This window comes from Sceloporus occidentalis, unplaced genomic scaffold (assembly GCF_023333645.1).
Source record: "Sceloporus occidentalis isolate IW3139 unplaced genomic scaffold, rSceOcc1.0.p SCAF_3, whole genome shotgun sequence".
NCBI lineage: Eukaryota > Metazoa > Chordata > Lepidosauria > Squamata > Phrynosomatidae > Sceloporus > Sceloporus occidentalis.
Window position 1 is genome coordinate 100,503,323 of NW_028316983.1, and position 22,822 is coordinate 100,526,144.

The following is a 22,822-nucleotide window of genomic DNA, read 5'->3' on the forward strand; positions in this document are numbered from 1 at the left end:
TGGTTACACTATTACCATAATGTGAACATCTGCAGGCAACTTCCTTATCTACTTCTTCCAATTTCTGCTGCGCATATAAATATCCAAATTTGAAATCTATTTAATTTTGGACTGAATATTAGAATGGACACTCTCCAACAATAATATTTAAAGTTGTATAACAGAATGAATACCTTTCAAGATGTACGTAATGGCGAGAAAGAACATTTTTAACCAAAAATACGGTCTTTGCATAGACCTCTGGACCAACTAATTTGGAGAAGTATAACTTGGCACGAAGGAAATATCCAATAGGCCAAAGCCATTCCTGTAAAAATAAAGCAACAAAAACAGAATTGTGAATGAATATTTTTGGTAAGGAAGAACAAAATCTATTGATAAAAAATGCTGAAGCCCAAATCTTACAGGTCCTTGATGGTAATTAAATCCTCTAGCCACATTGTAGTTATCATTGTCCAAGGCATTGTCATATACACCACAGTAAACCATATCACTGTAGCAAAAAAGAGAAGCAAAAGACAATAAATCTTTGTAGAAAACAGTATTATAATATTTGGAAATATGTTAGGTGAAGAACTGATTGTAGTTCAACATAAATTTATTTACCATTTTCCCTAAATAAATGACTAAGTTTTTTATTTCTAACTACAAAAAGTCAAATACAGTAGTCTCCTCTTCTCTGTAGGGATATGTTCTAAGACCCCCAGCAGATGCCTGAAACTGTGGATAGTACAGTGTGCCCTTGGTATCCATTGGGGTTTGGTTCCAAGAACCTTCCCCCCCATGGATACCAAAATCTATGGATGCTTAAGTCCTATTACATATAATGGCATAATAAAACGGCGTCCCATATAGAGAATAGTGATATCAAGGTTTGCTTTTGGGAAGTCATATATAGTGCGCCCACATATGACACGGGTATCTCATATGTGGCTTTCAGCATATGCTGAAAGCCATGCCAGAAGAAACCTCGGCGCCCCCTGGAAGGGGCAATGGCATGCATGCCGTGGGCAAAAACCACATTACTTTCAATGGAGCTCGAGCATAAGCGGAATTCCCCTTACGCGGGATGTGTGTGTGTCCGGAACAGATCCCCCACGTAAGGGAAGGGACCACTGTAATTTTTGAATATTTTCAAGTCATAGATGGTTGAATCCATGGATAAGATATCTCTGAATAAAGAGGGCTGATTGTACAGAACCCTATACCTGTAAAGTTGATTTTAAGTGCAGATCTTGGGGGAGGGGCAGAGTTGCTGCTGGATGTTGCAGATTTTTGGTCAGTTGGTTGATTGGTTGTTGCAGCTTACTTCATTTTATTGTTAGCATGTTTATTTTTATTATACTGCCAGCACCCACTTCATACACCACACATTGCCAAAGACATAAATCGTGATTACACAGCTCTATGAGCAAGTGAACCATCTTTTCACTAACTTTAGGAAGTTTAAAAATTATTGCTCATCCATGAACCTCACTCCCAATAAAGCATAAAATGCTTGCTTCATTTGGCAGGCTCCTCAAGAATGGGAATGTAAGAACAGGAAAGACAGCAGTATTGTGGAAAGTTGCTCTAAGGTTCAGCTTTGACCCAGTTTCTCTCTCTGCAAAATTAACTGTGTAGCACTCAAAATGCAGCATCCAATAGCTGGATCTCTGAAGAAGATTACAGCCAAATCTATTTTCATACCACACAAAATCCTTTAACGGATGAAACATGGCATCATTTCAGTTGGATGCTGTGATTCCCTCTCAAATATATTAAAATGGCAGTTCTATAAAAGCACATGAGCTGGATTAAGACAAAACTTTGAGGAAGGAGATGCTATACACACCTGGGCCTTGGAAGTTTTGAACACATTTTTCTATTAGAGAGTCATTTATCTGATGGAATTGTACTCTAGGCTTCTCTTGAAAAGGATGACCTGGAGAAGTCCAGGGTCAGTGGGAATAAACTTCATCACTGTTATTGTTATTTAACCAGCTCTCCATCATACTTACTCTGGGTCTAAAGTTTTCATGCCAAGTGGACCAAGTAGCTTGTGTTCCAACATTTCAAGTGCTTTCCAAGCACGCTCAATAGAAAACATTTCAGGTGCCTTAACAAAACCAAACAAAAAGAGTAAAAGGGAAAATAATTAACTTCAGAACAATACCAGAATTCTGGAGAAGTAAATTAACATTTTGTGTATATTTTAATACTCCCAGTGTGCCCATAAGCTGACACTACTTTAAAATTTATGTTTAAATTATTTATTTATTAAAGAATGCAATCCACATAAGCCTTCTGCTTAACTGGTTTAGGCCTTCCTTCTTTCCCCCTAACAGGGCAAGTCTGGACCTTTCCCCTATCAGGGCATGTAATTAAACCCAAGGAAATGCCAGGTGTATCTGAAGTTCTGAGCCTTCATAGTCTAGGTGCTCCACAACAACTACCAGCTCCACAACCACCACCTGCCCTTCTGTGATTTGGTTGGGAAACAGAGCTTAATGAAAGCATGAGAGATAAGTGACTTTGCAACCTAAGGCAGAGCACTGTGGTCCTTCAGATGCAGAGGTACTACAACTTCCATTATCCCATATAAATGTTTATATAATGTAGCACAATGCCCTACTATACTGTATAGTCCAACAGAACTATGTGTCATACTCTAAGAAAGTATAAGAATAGCCTGATAATCATGACAGGAAAAAAACTTATTCATATTTGTACTTCAGGAATAATAAATGTTCATGCAAATGATTAAGGTACTTAATAGATCTAAACCACATCTAAGACTGTGATATTGGGGGATTATTTCAGAAGTAAGGTTTAATGCCTCCACCATCACCACACATAATCTTTCAATCATTTTTAATGGTATCATTGAGACAGTTTGAAGTAGATTCACAAGGAAAAATAGAGGCATATAATGTAGAGTTATTTTAATAATAAGCGAGTGAGGTTTTGCAAGAAAGGTAATAGGAGTGGGTAGCTGATTGAAAGAGGGTAAAAGGTAGGAGAGTATAAAGTGTTGATTGATGAACTTCTCAGAATGAAAGACTCCAAACAAATATACTATACTATGTAACTTCTCAATGTGTTTGTATGATAATGTTTATGATTTGTGTATGTATGTTTTCTTTTAAAACCTAATAAAATTTATATTAAAAAAATAATAAGTGAGAGAGATTGAGAAAGTAAAGTTAGTTTACACATACCACAACCATTGCTATAGGGAAATTTGGCCTTAGCTGATAGTCACACCAAGGACTTGATGCTCCATAACTGTCTTTATATATGCCCCGCTTATGAACCAGAGTGGGATGTTTCTCATTGGGATCTGATGGGTTCTCAGAGACAAAGAACAGTTTTTCAAAGTGGGCCTGGATTTTTCTGTTCCATTCATCATAAGTAACAGTCTCTTCTTTCCCTGGAAAATAGTGTAATACAATTTTTTTCCACAATCCACTAGCATCCACAGAACAGATAAAAAGTACACCTGTTAGTACAGCACAGTGACACTGCAGTGTTTTGCAAATGTCTCCCTTTCTTTGACCCTGTACAGACAGACCAAAATAAAGCTGCTTCGGGCCACTTTAGAGGTATGCTACTTAAATGATGCATGCCTCCTAAGAGTCCGGAAGCTACGCCGAAGCCACAATCCAGTCCTAAGGACTGGAGCGCAGCTTTGGTGCAGCTTCCAAACTCTTAGGATGCATGTATCATTTAAACAGCATACTTCCAAACTGGCCCGAAGCAGCTTTATTTTGGCCTGTCTGTATGGAGCTTTCTTAACCTCTTGTATTTCATGTTAACATACTAACTAATTAATTATTTTACATTCAGTATTCTTGAGCTCCATAATTGCTCTTTCGGGGAAGAACAATCCCATTCAGAACACCAACATCCTGGACTTGGAAACCACCAAGCCATAATGTTTCTGTCTTCTCAGGATCCAGCTTCAATTTAGTGGCTCTTGTCCTCCCCTTTACTGTGACCAGACAGTGGTTTAGTTAGCCTCATCTGATTCCAATGACATGGACAAACAGAACTGAGTGTTATCAGTAGACTGATGACACTTTACTTCTCCAACTGACTTCACCCAGTGGTTGCAACTAAACTAAAGATGGGCAAATGTCAAAGGTTCCAGGGCTGCACTAATCGCCCCATGGGACTTTGAAGAGCCACAACCCTAGCTGAATCCCCATCCATGAAAAAAAAATTGTCCCCAAATACACCCTAAGGGGCAATATTGCCATGTTTTCAGACACCAGAGCTATTTAAACCCAGAAGAAGGTTGTTTGTTTGTTTGACAGAAATGACCAAGAAGCCTTTTGCTTTGCAGAAATTGAAGAGTTATGAAGGCACCAAAAATGGCATTGGATGCCACATTTGGTTCATGGATCACCATTTACCCCACCCTAATAGCAATGGTAAGGAGATTGGGAGATAAAGACATGTTGTGGGAGTTCACAGCTGAAATGCCATACTAATTTCAGTGTGCAAACATTACCATGCAAAACTGTTTATTTCTATCCTTTATTAAAAATTCCACCTTCTGTGGAGTTCTCACAATACTACCACTTTTTCCAATGCAGATTTTTAGAAAACAATACTGACAGGGCTCTAGGGTATAGTCTTACTAATCTGAAGACAGCAATGAAGGCTTAATACACCTGGGTGCTGTTTAAAAAACCAGGACCCTACAATACACTAGAGAAGCCTCTTCTGCTGACAGGTTCGCTGACAGTTGTTCAGAGCTCTTTTCAGACAGGTCTATGCAACGAAACCTCCTTAATTTTAAAAACCACTATCATAAAATATTAATCTATAGAGGCCATAATCTTGTTGCCTGAGAAAATATGCCACTATCGGCATAGACAGCAATGCAGCACTAGAGGAAATGTGGATATGGGTGTTGTAAAGATAGGAGGGATAGCAGCAAAAGCCATTTCCACTGGAAAACAGATGGTGGAAATGTTCCTGTTGATTGCTCTATCTGTTCCTAAAGTTCTTTCTTTCTTTTTTTTTTAAAAGAGCTATATGGCATTCCCCTTTTCATAAAACATTCAGAGGCAATTTCCAGTTCACACACAAACATTTCATTCCTATCTAGAAGCTGAGATTTTTACAATTCCAATACACATTGTAGCCAAGGGAAGGTTCAAAAAATCTTTGTAAAGGACATATGGTTGTCCAGTTTCAATAAAGGCAATTCTTTTTTTCTTCCTCATGGAACAGGAAGGAGAGTACAGGGCCTTTAGGCTAGAGCGGTAAGATTTTTGGAATAGTGTACCTTAAAAACAAGAAAAGAGAAGTAGGCATGCCCATTCAGGTCTCTAGAGCCAACAGTGAGCATAGACACAGGATAAATCTATGATTGCCTAATTGTCTGCAGCATTATGAAATTGGAATGTTTACTGGGCAAGTTGCTTAACCAATTTCCTTCATCATCCTACACGTCCCTGCTTGCTGCTGAGGTCTGTGGTTGCATCCACACTGCTGAAATAATCCAATTCGACACCACTTTAACTGCCATGGTTCAATGCTATGGAATTCTGAGAAATGTAATTTTATGTGATATTTAGCTTTATCCATCAGAGAGCTCTGGTGCCACAACAAACTACAGTTCCCAGAATCCCATGCACTGATCATGGCAATTAAAGTGGTGTCAAACTGGATTATTCCTGCAGTGTGGATGCAACCTCTGTGGATTGGAAATGCTTTCCAGGAAGCCCCAAATGATAATAAATGTGGTTTTCCATTGTGGCAGATCTTGCATTTTTGCAATAGTTTGGACAGATTTTCCATCAGGAGAGGAAGCTGCCTAGCTGGCTCCCATGCAGCTCAGGAACTAGGAGAGCAATTTCTTCTTCTCAAGCAGAAAGTTTTCACTGCCACCCCCAACACCACTACATGCTGCTTGAGAAAAAGCTTTTGCTGGCATTACCCCAGGATCCTGGCCAATATGTTCAGAAAATTATCATTATGTGCAGTACAGTAGCAATAATAGTAATGTCTTCCCTATAGCATTGTGGTAAGAATGACTATTAAATAATGCACATGAAGAGCATTTAACACTTGAAAACACTATAGAAGTGTCACTACTATTACTACTACTACCACCAGTAGATGAATAAACAAGCTGTACCAGTACATGGTTCTGTTCCAATTATACAGTATCCAACTGACTACTTACCATGTCTTTTCACAGTAACTCCAGAATAAGGGAATATTTTCTTCTTGGACAACTCCAACAACCAGCGAACTGTTGATTTGCATAAACCAACAATTTCTACTGCAGAACCATCTCTAAAGGAAGATAGGCATAGAATTACAGCCAAATTCCAAATAAAACTAAAACTATATTCACACCAACTAAGGATGCTTTCTTTCTTTTAAAAATATTTTTATTAATAAAACATGTAAGATTATGGACATAATCATGAAAGGATGCTTTATGTCAATACATCCAGAAGGCAGCTCAGATCACTCCAAAAACCATTATTAAATGGATTCTTTGGGGCAAAAAGATGGGCAGGAAAAACAGCTCGAAGCTGTCTTTTCTGAAGCCACATTAAAATCCTACCTAAAGCACTCCCCGCTCCCATGGTAAGTTGGAGTATGCATGTCATATCCATGCTGCTGGAGATTTGTTCAGAGGGGGTTGCCTTTACCCTACACTCTGTGGCAGAGAAAGGGTGACCTGCCTAAGATCATCAAAGGGTTTCTATGGCTGAGCAGGAATCCAGGTCTCTAAAGTATTCATCCGATGATCAAACCACTACACCATGTTGGCTGCACTGCTGCATTAACTGAGAAAGAACATTTTATTATCTTTCAAACCCAGAGTTCTTGACAGCTCCTGAAAGCATAAGACCCTGGAGAACCTCTGTCAGATTATAAAAAAGCCTTCTTGGTTCTTTTAATGTGTAGGCTTAATCTAACAGTCATGAATTAATAACATTTAATGACACAAACATTTTTTTAGTGTCAGGTGAAGAAAGAGCTGGTGCACATATAAGTTCCATTCACATAAACTATGGGTAGGGAGCCAGTGTGGTGTAGTGGGTTGAGGACTGGATTATGACTCTGAAGACCAGGGCTCACTTCCCCATGGAAACCCACTAGGTTACTGAGTCACTCACTCTCAGACCCAGAAAACCCCATGATAGATTCACCTTAAGGTCACCATAAGTTGGAAACAACTTGAAGGCACACAACAAATAACAGCAAGGGAACCTTGAGTTCTGAGGATGAACTTGGTCCTCCCTGGTTCCCTCAATGGACACATCCCCTTTGCTATCATACCATCATTTGGTGGTTTCTCATGCTCCATGCAAATTTTCCTTTCCCCATTCTAGAAGGTTCAAATGCATCTCCCAGTGCTTAGTTACTAGTAATAATGAGATTTAAGCTTTAAGAGTTGGCATTTTTGACATTGTCCACCAGTGAAATTCAGCTACAAAGAATGTCTCTAAAATTGAATTTGGCCCTCACACTGAAAGAGGTTCATCCACCCATTCCTTAAGCCATGAATTAGAATAATGTGTAAATAGGTTTGAAGGAGCCCAAGCAAGTCTCAGGTTCAGAAACTCTCCCCATCTCCCAAGACCTCCATTTTAACATGACTAAGAAGTGTACATTTATAAGAGTGTTTTTTAGCATTTATTTGATCACATCCTACATTTTCCTCAAGTGTCCTCCATAGAACACCCTGTGCATATTGATATTCCAGACTAACAGGGCTGGTTCTATGAATTCATACCCAAGTTGGAAGCCTCCCTTCTGGCAGCGCCTTCTACAGCCCTTTTCACCCACTGGATTTTAAACACTTAATTCCGTGCCCTTTTCCTGCCAATAGTAAATCTTGCTAAGAAAACCCCATGATAGTTTTTCCTTAGGGTCACCAGGAACAACTTGAAGCCCCCCCCCCCAAGTATACTCTCCCAGCCTCAGGTCACAAAACCCACTAGGGCAAGTCACATACTCTCAGCGTTAGGGGAAGGCAATAGCAAACCAAGGAACTCTCTCAACTCGGCCATGAAATGCACTTGTGCAAGTCACACTCTCTCAGCCTCAAATGAAAGCAAATGAGAAGTGAGAAAAGGCTGGAAGGCACACAACACACACACATATACATTATAGAAATGTAGTCCCCGTTGCCAATGAAATCCACTGTGGGAGACCCTTGGGCAGGATACACTTTCTCAGCCTCAGAGGAAGGCAAATGGCAAACTGGAAGGCGAACACACATCTACAATATAGAAATGTAATTCCCACTGGATATGAAACCCAGTGGGGAAATTTTGGGCAGGACACATTCTCTCAGTCTCAGAGGATGGCAATGGAAAACTCCCTCTGATGAAGCTTACCAAGAAAACTCTGTGACAGGGTAGCCTTAGGGTCGCCAGAATGGACTTGAAGGCACACAACAACACCTCCCAAGTCTGAGAGAAAAAGGAGGAGAAAGCATGTGCTTCATGGTGGGGCAAGGTTTTTGGCTGGAAGGTGTGGCTTCCATTCAGAAGGGCTGCGCACCACCTGTCCTGGCTTGGTTTTGTGCAGGAGAACCAGCCCAGGAAGGACCTGGGCTGGACGTGTGCACATGTGCACACACATGCCTGCCTGCCCCTCTGTCCTATGGTTGCCTGTGCCACAGATGGCATACGTGCCACATGTTTGCCAACACAGACTTAAGGCATCCCTCTCTTTCCAAATAGGTACATTACGGGTTTTCAATTATATTAATTCCTGTTACTAACTTCCACCTCAATGTAAGGTGTACAGAGGAAAGGAATGTGCAGTGGTCCACATGTTGAATTACAAGTCCAATCATTCCCTCATCCCAGTGAGAGTAGTAGGAGTTGTGATCCAAATATATATATATATGTGAAAACCACACTTCCTAACCCTGAAAATGTTATTTTTCATTTAAAAGTGAAAATTTGTTTTTTCATAATAAAATTAAGCATTAGCCTACAAGCATTAGTCCACAAACACTATAAAACCTTCATATTATACCTTGGAGTTGCTGGAATACCTCTGTTGCGAGCTCTGTCACTCTCTCCCATCTTATCCATCCATGTACCGCAATTAAAACGATTCCCTCCATAGACAAGGCCAGTTTCCATATCCACACCTGCAGTCACATTAAAACCTACCAAGCAGAAAATCAGATTAATTTCCAATCTGTCACAGAGGGAAAATATCTTGGCATGCCCAATATAATACCGGATGAGAACAAATTATGCCTCATGGCATAAGTGAGAACTTTAAGTAAATAGTGGTACATAAAGTTTTAAATGCAATGTGCTGGCATAAAAACAGACTTCAAAGTAATCTTTACATTGGTATAACAGAAGGATTATTTTATGTAATTACTAGGAAAATAAACATAAGAGAAGCCCTAACATATTACAGCCTTAACAAAAATTCTTCAAGGATCACATACCTTCATCTCTCATATTGCGATCTATCTGTGGACCAGCATTCCTTTCTCGGAAATCTATGCCTTGCATATGTCTCTGCATAGCTTCCTGTATCAATTCATATAGTGGTTGGTCCTGAGTTTTGGTTGGTTCAAAGACAGGAGAGAAAAAAGCAGAGGAGAAAATGAAGCCATTAGGCATTAACACAGAAAGATAGAAATGTATGTTATCTTAGAAGAGAGGTATTTGTTGTGGTAATGTCATTCTGAGATGAACCTATCATGGTTTAGCTCCCCCCCCCCCCCCCGGCATAATATTTGTTCAGATTTGTTTGCCTTTTTCTTTTTCTGAGGATGACATGTTAGTTGCCCAAGATCACCAAATGGGTTTCTATGGCTGAACAGGGATTCAAACCCTAATCTCCATAGTTGCAGTACAATGCTCAAACCTCTACACCATATTGGCTAAAAGAGAGGTATACACCTCCTCTTATGTCCCCAGAAAGGACTAGAGTGAAGCATTCTTCTCCAATGTCTGCCTGGGAGAAGGCCTGCCCTTCCTGGGTGCTACTTACCCTCCTATCCGGAGCTTGCAAAAGTCTGAGAGGAAGATGGTGGCTCCCTGCTGCTATACTTGCAGACCACAAATAAACTGCCTGTATGAGCCCATACTGTCTATATTTTCTATGAATTTAGTACTGTCAAACAAATATTAACATCCATCAAGAAAAGTAATTCTGTCTGCCAGACAAGGGACAAAATAATAAACAGAAAATCGAGAAGTGGTTATTGTTTAGTACTGTGAGTCCTGCATGTTAATGTTTGCAAGGAATAATGGTTGATGTTGCCATTTCAGGTAGGAACTCAAGCTGCAGTATGAGAAAATTCCAGGGAGTCTCCTTTCCAACCACTGTCCAGGCCAAAACCTTTTGGGATTATCAAATGCTGCATTAAATATCTTCTTAACCTTTGGGCCCAAAACAGCACCAAACTCTAGCCTAACACAATTCTTAGTTCCAGCTAGACCAGATAATCCAATGAATAGTAAGGATTATCTAATCCCAGCTAGACTAGATAATCCAATCAATTTGGTAAATCAACACTTACTGGCTCAGTTCACGATCCCTTCAGATTAGACTTACAATATGTGGAGCCATATACCATCCTTCTCAACTCACAGTAAAATCCTGAAGCTGCTTCACCCAGCCATTCCATGCTTCAAGGTAAACAGGCAGGATATGAGAAGATCTGGCTACCCTCCTTTTAAGAGCCCAGTGCACAATGATGATATCAACACTGAGATCCATGGGGTTCTCTGGGATGTGCGTCTCAGCAGTTCTGTTTTTATTATCTCTGTGTGTGTGTCTGTCTGTCTGTCTCTCTCTCTGCGTGCATGTGTATGTGTGAAATTGCCAGATATTTCTCTGATCCTGGCTGCTCACCTTAAAGCACAAAATGGTCTTGTGAGGTGACTTCAATATTTTACAGTACCTTGGGAGGACGGTTTGGGGCACTGTAAGGAGAGGAAGGGAATACCAACTCCTGCAGGGCCCAAAAAAGCACACCTGGATGTGAAAGAGACACATATGCATGCAGATATCCCTACCTGAATTTTGGCCACTATCAGGTCCATTGATTTGATGGCCCTATACATTTTTTTAAAATCATAAAGCTACAGAGAAAGGAAGCATAGTTTAAGTTTCTCTGAAGAAAAAAAAATCAACTACCTATTGTCTCTCAAGAGATCAGTTATTCTAGACAATAGCATGTCATGAGCCAAAATAGGTATATGGCAGGACAGTTTCTCTCCAGAGCTGCAAGAGAAAGCAAGTTATAATTACCTTTTGGCCTGGTGGCAGAGGAGGGGAGTCATCTGTAGGGTACATTCTGGATACAGGACACTTGAGTATGTCAGTGCCATTTGAAATGAAGTTGCAGTAGTCTTGTATGCACTGTAGCCACCACCACACAGCATCGCGGCAATTGAATCTGGCATGAGTCCCCTGGCCAAGCAAGTTGGGAATGAGGCCATGCCTTAAGGTACTTCCAAATGCTAAAATGATGTCTCTATAAAGGGGGGAAGGGGGTGGGTTGGGAAGGAAGGGAATAAAACATGTCATGTTTCCAGGTTAACTTGTTTTCACAGCTTTCCTCCACTGTTGGGTATTACTTTTATTTAGACCAGTAAAAGTGTCACAAAAGTGTTCAGGTTTATTAATCCATGAGCTACTTTTGTTGGTCCTAACAAAAGTATCACAGGTTGAGTCTCTCCTATCTGGAATTTCAAAAATCTGAAATAATTCAAAATCCAAAATTGTCCACATGGGTGGCTGATATAGTGACACCTTGTTTTCTGATGGTTCAGTGTACACAAACTTTGTTTCATGCACAAAATTATCAAAATGTTGTGTATTAAATTACCATTAGGCTATGTTTAGACTTGGATTTCATCCCCAAGATATTATGTATATGCAAATATTCCAAAATCTCAAAGCATCCAAAATCCAAAAACATTTCTGGTCCCAAGCATTTTGGATAAGGGAGCCAATATGTACATATTCTTTTTCTCAAAGGTCAGCATAGATACCATTATTTTGTACACAAATTTTAGGTTCCAAATTGCAAAAATGTGTAATGAATGACTGGAAAACCAAATGCAAAATAATCTTCCTTTACTCTGAGAATGTATTACTCTTTCAAAGAGAATAGATTCTATTAATTAATAGGTCTTCAACCATATATCTATATATGACGCTAGTCTTCCATTTTTACATGTATACATCACAAAATGAACAAAGATCAGCCTTATATAAATTCATCAGTCTTGAAATTGTGTGTGTGTGTGTGTGTGTGTGTATACACACACACACACACACCTTTTACTTTACCTACTGCTTGGGAAAAAATATATAAGGAAAATATAAATCCATAAACAGTCGCAAGGGGCCAGAACTAGACCAAAGGAACATCAATTATTCCTCAGCTATTCAAAATGTCTATTTTTATTCATCCCACAGTAACCTTATACAAACAGTCATGTTAGTGAGCTCCTACTAATATATGTCCTTATTTCACCTTGCTTCCAAGTAACGTCCTGTAACTAGCATCAGGCCCCTCAGCGCAATGAAGGTGTCTCTTCCCCAGGAGCGGAAAATTCCAGAAGAAAAATGAGGTAAACCTGAACAGGTGAGATAACGCAAACATAACTTCAAAACCTAATGGATCCTGGCCTACAAAAAGTCCCATACATTCTCAGAGTTGGCCTTATTTCCCCTATTGTCATTTTAGGTTCAGCTTTATTTTTCCATGAGCAGTGAAAAAAAATAAAGTCTGTGAACTTCTTTGCTGCCATATATTCATAACCCTAATGTCAAAACAGACCTTTGTGACTTGTTAAAACTGCTTGTTACAAGTTACTCTGAACCAACAGTGTGAGATAACTAGATTACTGTTACGTGCCTGTGTTTGCACAGGGGCTTCTTGTATATTGCAGGGGAAAGTCTTCAAAAAGATGGTGCTTGACACTAGATTTGATATATTAATGTATCACAGATGGTTTTATGCTTGACACTGGACTAACCTCAACTCTAAAAATTTCTCCTCTAACTCATATCTGGCCTGTAACACTACCAGCTTCAATAATTTCGCACTGGCTTATTCTTATTGTTGCTGTTATACAATGCAATCAATGTACATGGTGCTTTACAAGTGAAACTACAACATAAAACAATGATACTACCCAAAGAATTAAGCATTAAGTAGATAACTGAATGGTGATTTCCTGGGGTCCTGTTTGCTGCTAGAGTACTAAATGCAAATGACACCTTGAACTCTAATTCTTTATAAATTATAGGCTGAGTATTCCTTATCCAAAAACTAAAACACTCCAAAATTTGAAACTTTTTGATTTCCTGACTTCATGTGATGGGTCACAGGCAAAATGCAGGTGCACAACAGATAGAAAGATATAAAATGGCACAGGAAAGCAGCGGAAAGCCCCGGCCGCCAGGCACACATTGTTCAGTTTCTGAGGAGCTGACCAGCTGCCTCTTCCACCTTTGAGGCTGCACTTGAAGCACTTCTGCTCACTCATTTGCAATGCAGAAGTGGGCAAGTGGTGGGGGAGCCCAAAGAATACATGCCTGACAGCTGGGGCTTGCTGTTACCTCCTCTGCTGTCCCAGGACTGATACGCAGCCTGATTGTACCAGATTTTCGCTAGATGATTCAAATTCTGAAAAAATCCAAAATCAGAAACATTTCTGGTCCCAAGAATTTTGGATAAAGGATACTCAACCTGCAGTATCTGGGGACAAACCAAACAGGTGGAGGAAGCACAGTGGATGTAATTACCAATGCACACTGATGGAAAAGGTTGGGTAAGTGGAAATGAACTGGCATTTGTGAACCATTTAAGTTTATAAACACCCTGGGAAAAGACCACATATCACTTCTGTGATATATAGACCGAGTTAAAAAAACAAAACCCTGCATTACCACAACCATGAAAATCACTTTTATAAGAACAAAATACTGTCAGATATAAAGAAAGGTTGCCAAGAGACTAAATATTATCATAATAGAATTCTGGTAAAGTGGGAAGCAGCCAGCCTATGAGACGAGTCAATGAAAGAAATAATAGCACTAAAACAAAACGTGCAGGAAACAACAAGCAGTTCAAAGAAAACTGCATATAAATGAAATAAGAACCAAGATATTACTCTATGATTGCAGAACTCAGCTAGTAATGAAAAGAAAGAGAAATTTGTCCCCCAAAGTAACTCAACATAGCACAAGTATAACCACATAAATACATATGCTTAAGATAACATGTTTCCTAAAATTACTACATGTAAGGAAAATGCTGTGAAAGGTTTGTCTCGGGGTTGCTGTAAGTAAAAAATGATTTGAAGGCACACAACAACATCAACTACAACAACAAGGTTGAATACTGATGTATTGCTTTGTTTGTCATTCTGGCCCAAAAGAAAACTCTGCAGTTCAAAAATGTCTGTGTTTTTGTAGGCTAAGAATATCTGTCCTTCCACAAAATCATTCACCATAATTACTCAGATAATTCTTCCTTGTGGTCAACATAAAAAATAGCTTTCTATTCTAGAAATAAACCACTACAGTTTGTTTCTTTCAGTATTCCCCAATGTGGTACCTTCCAAATGTGTTGTATTGTAACTGCCAGCTACCCAATCAACACAGACAGTTTGGCTGAAAATGATGCGAGCTGTAGTTCATCACAGAAAGACAGTTGGGGAATGTTGGTTTCTTTTTTAGAGATTCAAGATCCCCAGTTGTTACTCCTTGCTGCTGCATAAGGTAAGTACAAGGGAAGCATTCATGAATGAACCCAGAATACGTTTCTAGGTTGGCATGAATCTTTCCATGCTGAGAGATATGTGGGGCAAATACAGCTGGGTTTATAGTGCTAACATTTGCCCCACATACCTCCCAGGCTCCATATGTTTCTATAGAGCAGGCACAGGAATCCTGCAGACTGAAGACCATAACTGGCTCCTAAAGTCTGTTTTCTCCAGCTAGAAAAGAACAACAAAAATTGGCTTCCTCTAGGCTCCTCTCCTTTAAAATATGATGTAGTCTCCCTGGCCCTTCTTTTTAGCAATCACACTGTGGGCTTTACAAAACCAGAGCTGGAGCTGGAAAGGCTATGGTGGTGTTAACTGGTTGGATGTGTAGAACTGATTTCTGTACCCCAAGTCTTGCCCACTCTCACTACAAAGCTTCTACTTCTGTTATGCAAAGAAGCTTCAGTATACTCAAATTCAAAATATTTACATTTATTTTTAAGGCAGTCAATTTCAGGGACCCCTGATAGAATTTCCAGCTTACCAGCTGCTAAGGAAACACAGCACTGTTCTCTTTCTTTTGTAATTTCATTCAGACGATAAGGAACATCCTTTAAAGCTGGAGACAGAGGGGGCAGAGAAGGATATTTTCCTATTCCACACATCTGGACTGACCCCAAGGAAAGATGCTTAACAAACGTTGAGCCATTCTGAACAAAGCTGTAATTAAATTGAACAAAGCTGTAATTAATTCACTGGCTGGCAGAATGTGGGGATATCCTAGCCTTCCATGAAAAGAACTTCCACACCCTGATAATAGCCACCAAAAAGGTCCTCTCTTGTCTCTTCACCAGATATACCTAGATGTACCTATGACAACATTGGAGAGAAAGGTCTTTCCTGAAGAACCTAAGACCCAGGCAGGCTTCTGCAAGGAAACAGAAAGTCTGGGCCTAAGTTATATAGGGCCTTGTATGTCATAACCAATGCTTTGAACTTTGCCAAGATACACATGGGGTTTCAGAGATTATAATCCACTTCATCAGATGCATAGAGCACTATCCAGAGTCTAAAGTACTGTATATAGGTGCTTGGAGAAGGAATTATACACCATTAATCAATCTCAGACAAATACAAAAAAATTGAGTGGTTCTGTCTGCACTGGTGTGAGAAGCCTGGAGAATCCTGGCCCATTGTAAATCCTCCATTCCAACACCAGGCAGCCAATCGCATGCACATCCCACTGAGGTGCATGGTGAGTCTGCCACCATAGCAGGTCACTTCACAATGAGGTGAGAATGAGGTGCCCAGCCCTGATCACTCATGATGGCAATGGCTAGCTGGATGGCTCAGTGGGATGCATTTTAAACAGCCATTTCACATTGGAATGGAGGACCCCAGGTTTTTCTGGAAGACTCAGAGCAACTGGTGAATTATTTAAATCCATGTTAAGGGTGTTATACCCTGGTTTTGGTGCTGTACAGGCCAGCCATCATCTGGTCAGTTCACAGAAGAACTTGGGTTTGGGCCATGCATCGTCTGATCTCCCCACTGGGTGAATGGGGGAGGACACTTTATTTGGCTCATACAGACAGGGCCAGTGACTCTTATTTTATTAACACTAGTTATGAATAAAGTCTTGCTGATAAAAAACAATCATATATGGACCTAAATTCTATAGTTAGTCCTGACTAGTGCAGGCCAACTGAATGAATGGGATATACTTACATATTAACTCCCCAATCAATAATCCATTCAATGGGTTTATTTCAGATGGGATTAACCCATAGAATTCTAGCATTAATATGAAAAGAATCTACTACTTGTTATCTTTAGTGGTAGACTGTTGTCCTAAATGAACTGCAACTAAGGCTATTAAAATAATAACACAAAAGATTGACAAAGGGAACTTTTAAGTTCAGCTAGAATTCTTACAATTTAGTTATGCGGTATCTCCTGAGTGTCTTTAGAAAAACAGATCAAACATCCCAAAGAATATAGAACTGTTTGTACATGACATGCATTGCCTATGTTTGCTGTAAGTTTACTAAAAACATACTTAGACATTTGTTTCCAAGCCAAATCAAGAAGTGTTGTATAAGCACCAACTAATATGGCATCAAAGTAACATGGAATGAGGTAACGAGGAATTCGTTTCAAGTAGATAAACATTGCTTTCAGCCACTTTCCAACCTATGAAACAAAGAAAAGATTGCAGAACGGCGTTTAAATTTATAATTAAAATTAATGGTTGAAAATTAGTATGTAGCATCTGATCTTAAAGGGACATTTTTCTTGGGTTGTTTTAACTTACTCCAGAGCAGACTCCAGGACGGGATATTAAGCGATCACTCACATAATCAATCATCCAATCTCCAGCTCGCAAGTTACCACAGAAAGGATGCCCCAAATCATTGTTTGGTCGAATGTCTGCCATTACTGACATTATACCTGAAAGTCCATAGAAACATGGCTCTGTATTACATGTCATGAAACTATCAGAAGCAATAGATTAAAGTTTTCAAGAGTAAAAAGCAGAATAACAGCTATAGTGGTGCCTGAAAAGATGGGTTAAGGTTCAATTCCTTTAGACTAACTCCTTTTGACAGTATTATTTATTTCCAGGATTTATATCCTGCCTTTCTCCCAAAATGAGATTCCAGGCAGGTTACAATATTTTAAAAAGACAGAGCTAAAACACTGATTACAAAATGTAAAAAATAATAATTAAATAGTACCAGCATTAAAACACAGATTAAAAACAGTATAGTTAAAAACAGTACAAATCATTCAACATTAACACAGCACACCAAATTACTCAAATAAAATCTACCCACCAAATGCCTGTTTAAATAAAAATGTCTTCAACTGCCAGCAGAAAGTGAGCAGGAAGGGGGCCGACCTGACCTCCTGTGCCAGGGAGTTCCACAGTCTGGAAGCAGCTATGCAAAGGCTCTCTCCCGAGTCTTTACCAACCACAGCTGTAAAGGTGGTGAAACTGAGAGAAAGGCTCCTTTGCCGATCTTAGCACTGGCTGGTATAGGGAGATACAGTCTTTCAGATAGTCTGGACCCAAGCCGTTTAGGGCTTTAAAGGTCAAAACCAGCACCTTGAATTCTGCCCAGAAACAGACCAGTAACCAGTGCAGCTGTTTCAGCAGGGGAGTGACATAATCCCCGTAGCCAGCCCCAGAAAACAGCCTGGCTGCAGCATTTTACATCTGCTGCAGTTTTCGAACAACTTCCATGGGCAGCCTCACATAGAGCATGTTACAATAGTCCAAATGGGATGTAATAAAGGCATGTATCACCATAGCCAGATCCAACTTCTCAACAAATGAGTGCAGCTATGCACTAGTTTAACTGTGCAAATGCACTCCTGGCCACAGCTGAAACCTAGGAATCCAGGCTCAGATCCAAATCCAGCACACCCAAGCTGCGAACATGAGATTTCAAGGGGAGTGTAACCCCATACATCACAGGCTAAATCCTTATTTCCTGATCTGCCTTATAACTGACCAGGAGTACATCTGTCTTGCTTGGATTGAGTTTCAATTTGTTCACCCTCCTCCAATCCATTACTGACAGCAGACACTGGTTCAGTACAGAGGCAGCTTTCTTGGACTGATGGAAAGAAGGGACAGAGTTGAATGTCATCCGCATACTGGAGACACCACACCCCAAAACTCTGGATGACTTCTCCCAGCAGTTTCATGTAGATGTTAAATGACATTGGGGACAAAACAGAACCCTGAGGGACCCCACATCACATTCTGAGTTCGCTCCTCCAAGAAGGATTGAGGCCACTGTAAGAGTGCCCCCAAGTCCTATCCCAGAGAGGTGACCTTGAAAGAAACAATGGTTGATGGTATCAAAAGACGCTGAGAGGTTCAGCAGAACCAACAGGGACACACTCCCCCATTCAGTTCCCTGCATAGGCCATCCACGAAGACAACCAAAGCTGTCTCCATAGCCAGGTCTGAAGCCTGATTGAAACGGATCTAGATAATCCCTTTCATCCAAGAACCCTTGGAGCTGGGAGGCCACCCCACGTTCCAACACCTTGCCCAAAAAGGGTATATTTGAAACTGGCCCATAGTTCTCCAATCTAGGGAAGATTTTTTTCAGTAGTGGCCTCACCACAGCTTCTTTTAGAAAAGCTGGGAACCTGCCTTGCTGTAGTGAGGCATTCACTACTTCCCTTAACCAGTCAGCCAGTCCCTCTCTGGCTGCTCTCAAAAGCTAAGATGGGCATGGATCTCACCTCTCCAAAGATTCTGTCTACATCCTCAGGTTGCACAAACTGAAACATATCAAATAATACTAGGCAAGCAGATGCCAAGGCTACACCCACCAGATCTGTATCAACTACAACATCCAAGTCGGAGCAGATCCAAGTGATTTTATCCACAAAGTGCTGTGCAAACTGTTCACAGCGGGCTACCAAGTGGTTTATACACTGCTCTTGTGGGGTGGAATGCAAAAGGCCCCTGACCACTAGAAACAGCTCAGCTGGATGACACTGTGCGGCTGCAATGGTGGCAACAAAGAAGGATTTCTTCGCTGTCACTACTGCCATGGCATAGACTTTCCAATGAGCTCTAGCCTGTGTTTGGTCAGATTCACTCCAAGTCTTCTGCCATCATCGCTCAAGTCTCCATCCCACTCATTTCATCACCATCAGTTCCCTGGTAAACCAGGGTGCTTGCTTGGTTCCACTCCACAAACCTGGACTAACATCTTGTCAACTGCTGTTGAGACTCATATTTGAAATTACTCTGTGCAATTAGACTGCATTTAGAGATAGTGGGCCAGTTTGAACATAACAGTAAAGTCAGAATCCCTTTGAATTAGGTTGCACAAGTTAACACAGTGGTGAATGCTTCTATATTGTTCCTGCTTGGTTTCTCCTGCCAAGGTAGTGGCTAAACAAACTAGGAAGTCTCCATATATGGTTTGTCTACCATTACATCTGAATTGTGATACTCAGCCTCCTAGCAAGCCTAAATTATAAGGCAAGAACAAGCCTTGGCTTCTGGCCTTATTTGTTGCATAGTGCTACATCTGAATCTGGTTCAGATGTAGCACTAGACAAACCGTGGATGGAGGATTCTTTGTCTGTTTGTTGCAGGAAGCAAGGGTTAATTTTGTCATGCTCATCAGACAAGACTACTACACTTAGCATGGGAAGCTTATCTATTGCTTTTCAGTATCTTTTTAAATCCTGTAGTCAAATAATAAAGCTCAAAATACAACAGAGAAAACTCTTTGGGAGATTCTGGAGGTTTTCTGGTCACTAACATCTCCTTCTTAGGTGAGAACCATTAGAGGATGGTAATGGTTTAAGCCCAGATGCTGTAAGAGGAAGCAGATTAATTTGGTATTAAAAAGGCTTGGCTTGCCCTAGCAGAACTCCTTTTTTGGAATACCACTATATTAATACTCCTTGTCCTCTCAGTAACTTTTCATACCACAAACCATGTATTCTCTTAGATTGGCTCTAAGGGCTGCATATTGGAAGCATAGTGATATAGGGGCTCGACAGACCAGCGTTATACGCTGGTATAGGGGCAGCGTGACATAAGTGTGGGGGTGTGGTGAAAAGCGAGCGCGGTAGTGGCTAGGGTGCCCTTTCCACAGCGAAAATGAAGCTGCTTTTTGCGGTTCCTTTTTGCGCCATGAAAAGGCCACATTGGGTCCACAGCATGTAGTTGCTGCGGCCTGATCCAGTGAGGAAAGGGGCAGCTGCAGGCCACTCCAAAGGGACGGTGCGTTGAGTCCCATAGTGAATTTGTTTCTACCTGCAGGGTTGGGCACTAGAAGGCTTTTACTCAACCCTCAACATATCAGCTGTTGAATAACACAAGAATTTATCTCCTACATTCTTTAATAGCTATATGAAACCGCTGGTAAGGTTATTTGCACCTTGCTACCATTAATGTACTGATGACCTCTAAGTTCTACTTTTCCTTGTTATCTGAGTTAAGTGAGGTTGTATAGGTACTGAACCAGTCAGATCTGAAGCTTGATTGAAATGGCTCTTGATAATCATATAAATAAATACTGATCAATGGCATTTCAAGTGTGGCCCATTAAGAAACACAAGTGAACAAGTTTATAAGGTGGCCCTCAAGAGGCCTAGTGAATGCCTTGGTTTTTTAGTGTGCTTGGGACTGTAAGAACCATCCTGTCAAAAAGGACAGGATAGAATAGGTTATCATGGACTAAGCAACCCAGACTATGTGGCAGATATACAGCGCGCCCGCGTCATACGCGGGTGTGCTTTACGCGGACTTGAGCTTACGCGCTCAAGCCACGGGGCGTGCGCAGGGCAGAAGGGGCGACACGTCCCATTCAATTGAATGGGCGCGTGTGCCCGTTGCGCCCCGCGTGCCGCCGCACTGCCACACCGCTGCACACAAACCCCATTGTTTCCAATGGGGCTTGAGCATAGGCAGAATTCGCCTTACGCTGAGGGGTCCAGAACGGATCCCCTGCGTAAGGAGAGGGCGGACTGTATTGTCTTTGGCTTACAGAGTGAAATCATACAGACAGTTACAATTAGGAGAACTTAAAACTGGAATAATAATTAATTAAATTATCTGTTAACTCAAGACAAAGAAGCAGCTTTTAATATCCACCTTGAAGGCCGGCATATTTCAGCGGTGTCCAATTTGGTATGTTGTAACATCCTCCACCGTCTTCTTGCTCCTCAGAATCACAGCGATATAATACTTGATTCAGGTCTGCTAAGGTTAATTTTGATGCAATGCTGAGGAAGAACCAAAAATTGACCACTGTATTTACTCATGTAGAAGTCTAGAAAGTTTAGTCAAAAAAGTGATCCCAAAAACCTGAGTCAACTTATCAATGGGTCAATGTACATATTGTACTTTAATTAATAGATAGATAGATAGATAGATAGATAGATAGATAGGAACTATGCCCTGGTGAAAAGCAAAAGAGTAATCTGTTCTGGAAGCACTGACTTCCCTCTATTCTCTCATTGATCCAGCTTTTAATATGAGCACAAACAGTTATGCCTCCTGGAATTTTTAAGTTCTTTAGCATTGTTTTCCTTTGCTTCATCCTTTACATTCTTTGTTACAGGGCCATAAATTTTGCCCTTGCATTATCCATATCAAAATACATAATTTTGGTTCCAAAACCTGCCCTTGATTTATACACGAGGGCGATTTAGAGTCGAGCATATAGGGTTTATCAAAAATATGTATGTGCTTATGTTCCTTCAAGTCACCAGTCAACATATGGCGACCCTATGAATTTCATTGTGTTTTCTTAGGCAAAGAATATTCAGAGGGGTTTTTGCCAGTTCCTTCCTCTGAAATATAGTTTGCAGTACCTGCCTGGTGGTATCTAGCTAAGTACTAACCAAAGTTGACCTTGCTTAGCTTCCAAGATCAGCTGGGATCTGGTGCCTTAAGGATATTTAGAACCTCAACATTAGAAATATATTCTTGTTGTTCTTGTTGTTGTTATTTTAAGATGAAGGCACTACATGAAGTCTATGATGCTTTATTAAATCCAGACCATGTTTAACAGTAGTTACAAGTGGAATGGCGCAACAAGACAAATTCAAGATGCAGAGATGATACACAGTGCTTCAGCAACTCAACCCCTGGCTTGTATTTACTTCATATCAAACAGTGTTCAACCTATCCTGGTATTCTGGCCTGCTTATTCAATTGTTGTGTGCTTTCAAATCATTTCTGACTTACTGTAACCCTAAGGTGAACCCAGCACAAGCCTTTCCTTGGGTTGAGAATGTGTGACCCACCCTAGATCATCTAGTGGGTTTCCACAGCTGAGCAGGGAACTGAACTCTAATCTCCAAAATTGTAGTCAAATGCTGAAATCATTACACTATGCTGGGTCATAATCTGAATCTTATGTTTACTACTCTAAATCACTCATACTTTGACATTTTTATCCACAAGATTCCTCAGGATATTTGTATATTATTATTATCTAAGTCTACAGGTAAGGCAATAATGTGGCATGCTTATGACTTTTTAAAAAAATTGGTGCGAAATTACATATTAAATTGGAAACATAACTGGAAACATGTCAGCA

General features: G+C 40.4%; 1 protein-coding gene across 8 annotated transcripts in view; it reads right to left on the minus strand.

The window, feature by feature from the left end:
• The window catches only part of LOC149316485 (glycogen debranching enzyme-like), a 59,992-nt gene that overhangs the window by 5,711 nt on the left and 31,459 nt on the right, over positions 1-22,822 (minus strand). For 7 of the 8 annotated variants that reach the window (XM_089515643.1, XM_089515642.1, XM_089515640.1 and 4 more), the window contains 13 exons: positions 21,370-21,500; positions 17,044-17,180; positions 16,789-16,922; positions 15,274-15,449; positions 12,488-12,590; positions 11,254-11,479; positions 9,437-9,548; positions 9,007-9,142; positions 6,182-6,294; positions 3,201-3,412; positions 2,001-2,098; positions 406-493; positions 174-307 (listed from right to left, as the gene is read on the minus strand). In XM_089515643.1, coding sequence (XP_089371769.1) covers positions 174-307; positions 406-493; positions 2,001-2,098; positions 3,201-3,412; positions 6,182-6,294; positions 9,007-9,142; positions 9,437-9,548; positions 11,254-11,479; positions 12,488-12,590; positions 15,274-15,449; positions 16,789-16,922; positions 17,044-17,180; positions 21,370-21,500 — 1,800 coding nt within the window. Of the gene's footprint in view, positions 1-173; positions 308-405; positions 494-2,000; positions 2,099-3,200; positions 3,413-6,181; positions 6,295-9,006; positions 9,143-9,436; positions 9,549-11,253; positions 11,480-12,487; positions 12,591-15,273; positions 15,450-16,788; positions 16,923-17,043; positions 17,181-21,369; positions 21,501-22,822 lie in introns of those variants that run through there. The other variant, XM_089515646.1, reaches the window with a different exon arrangement.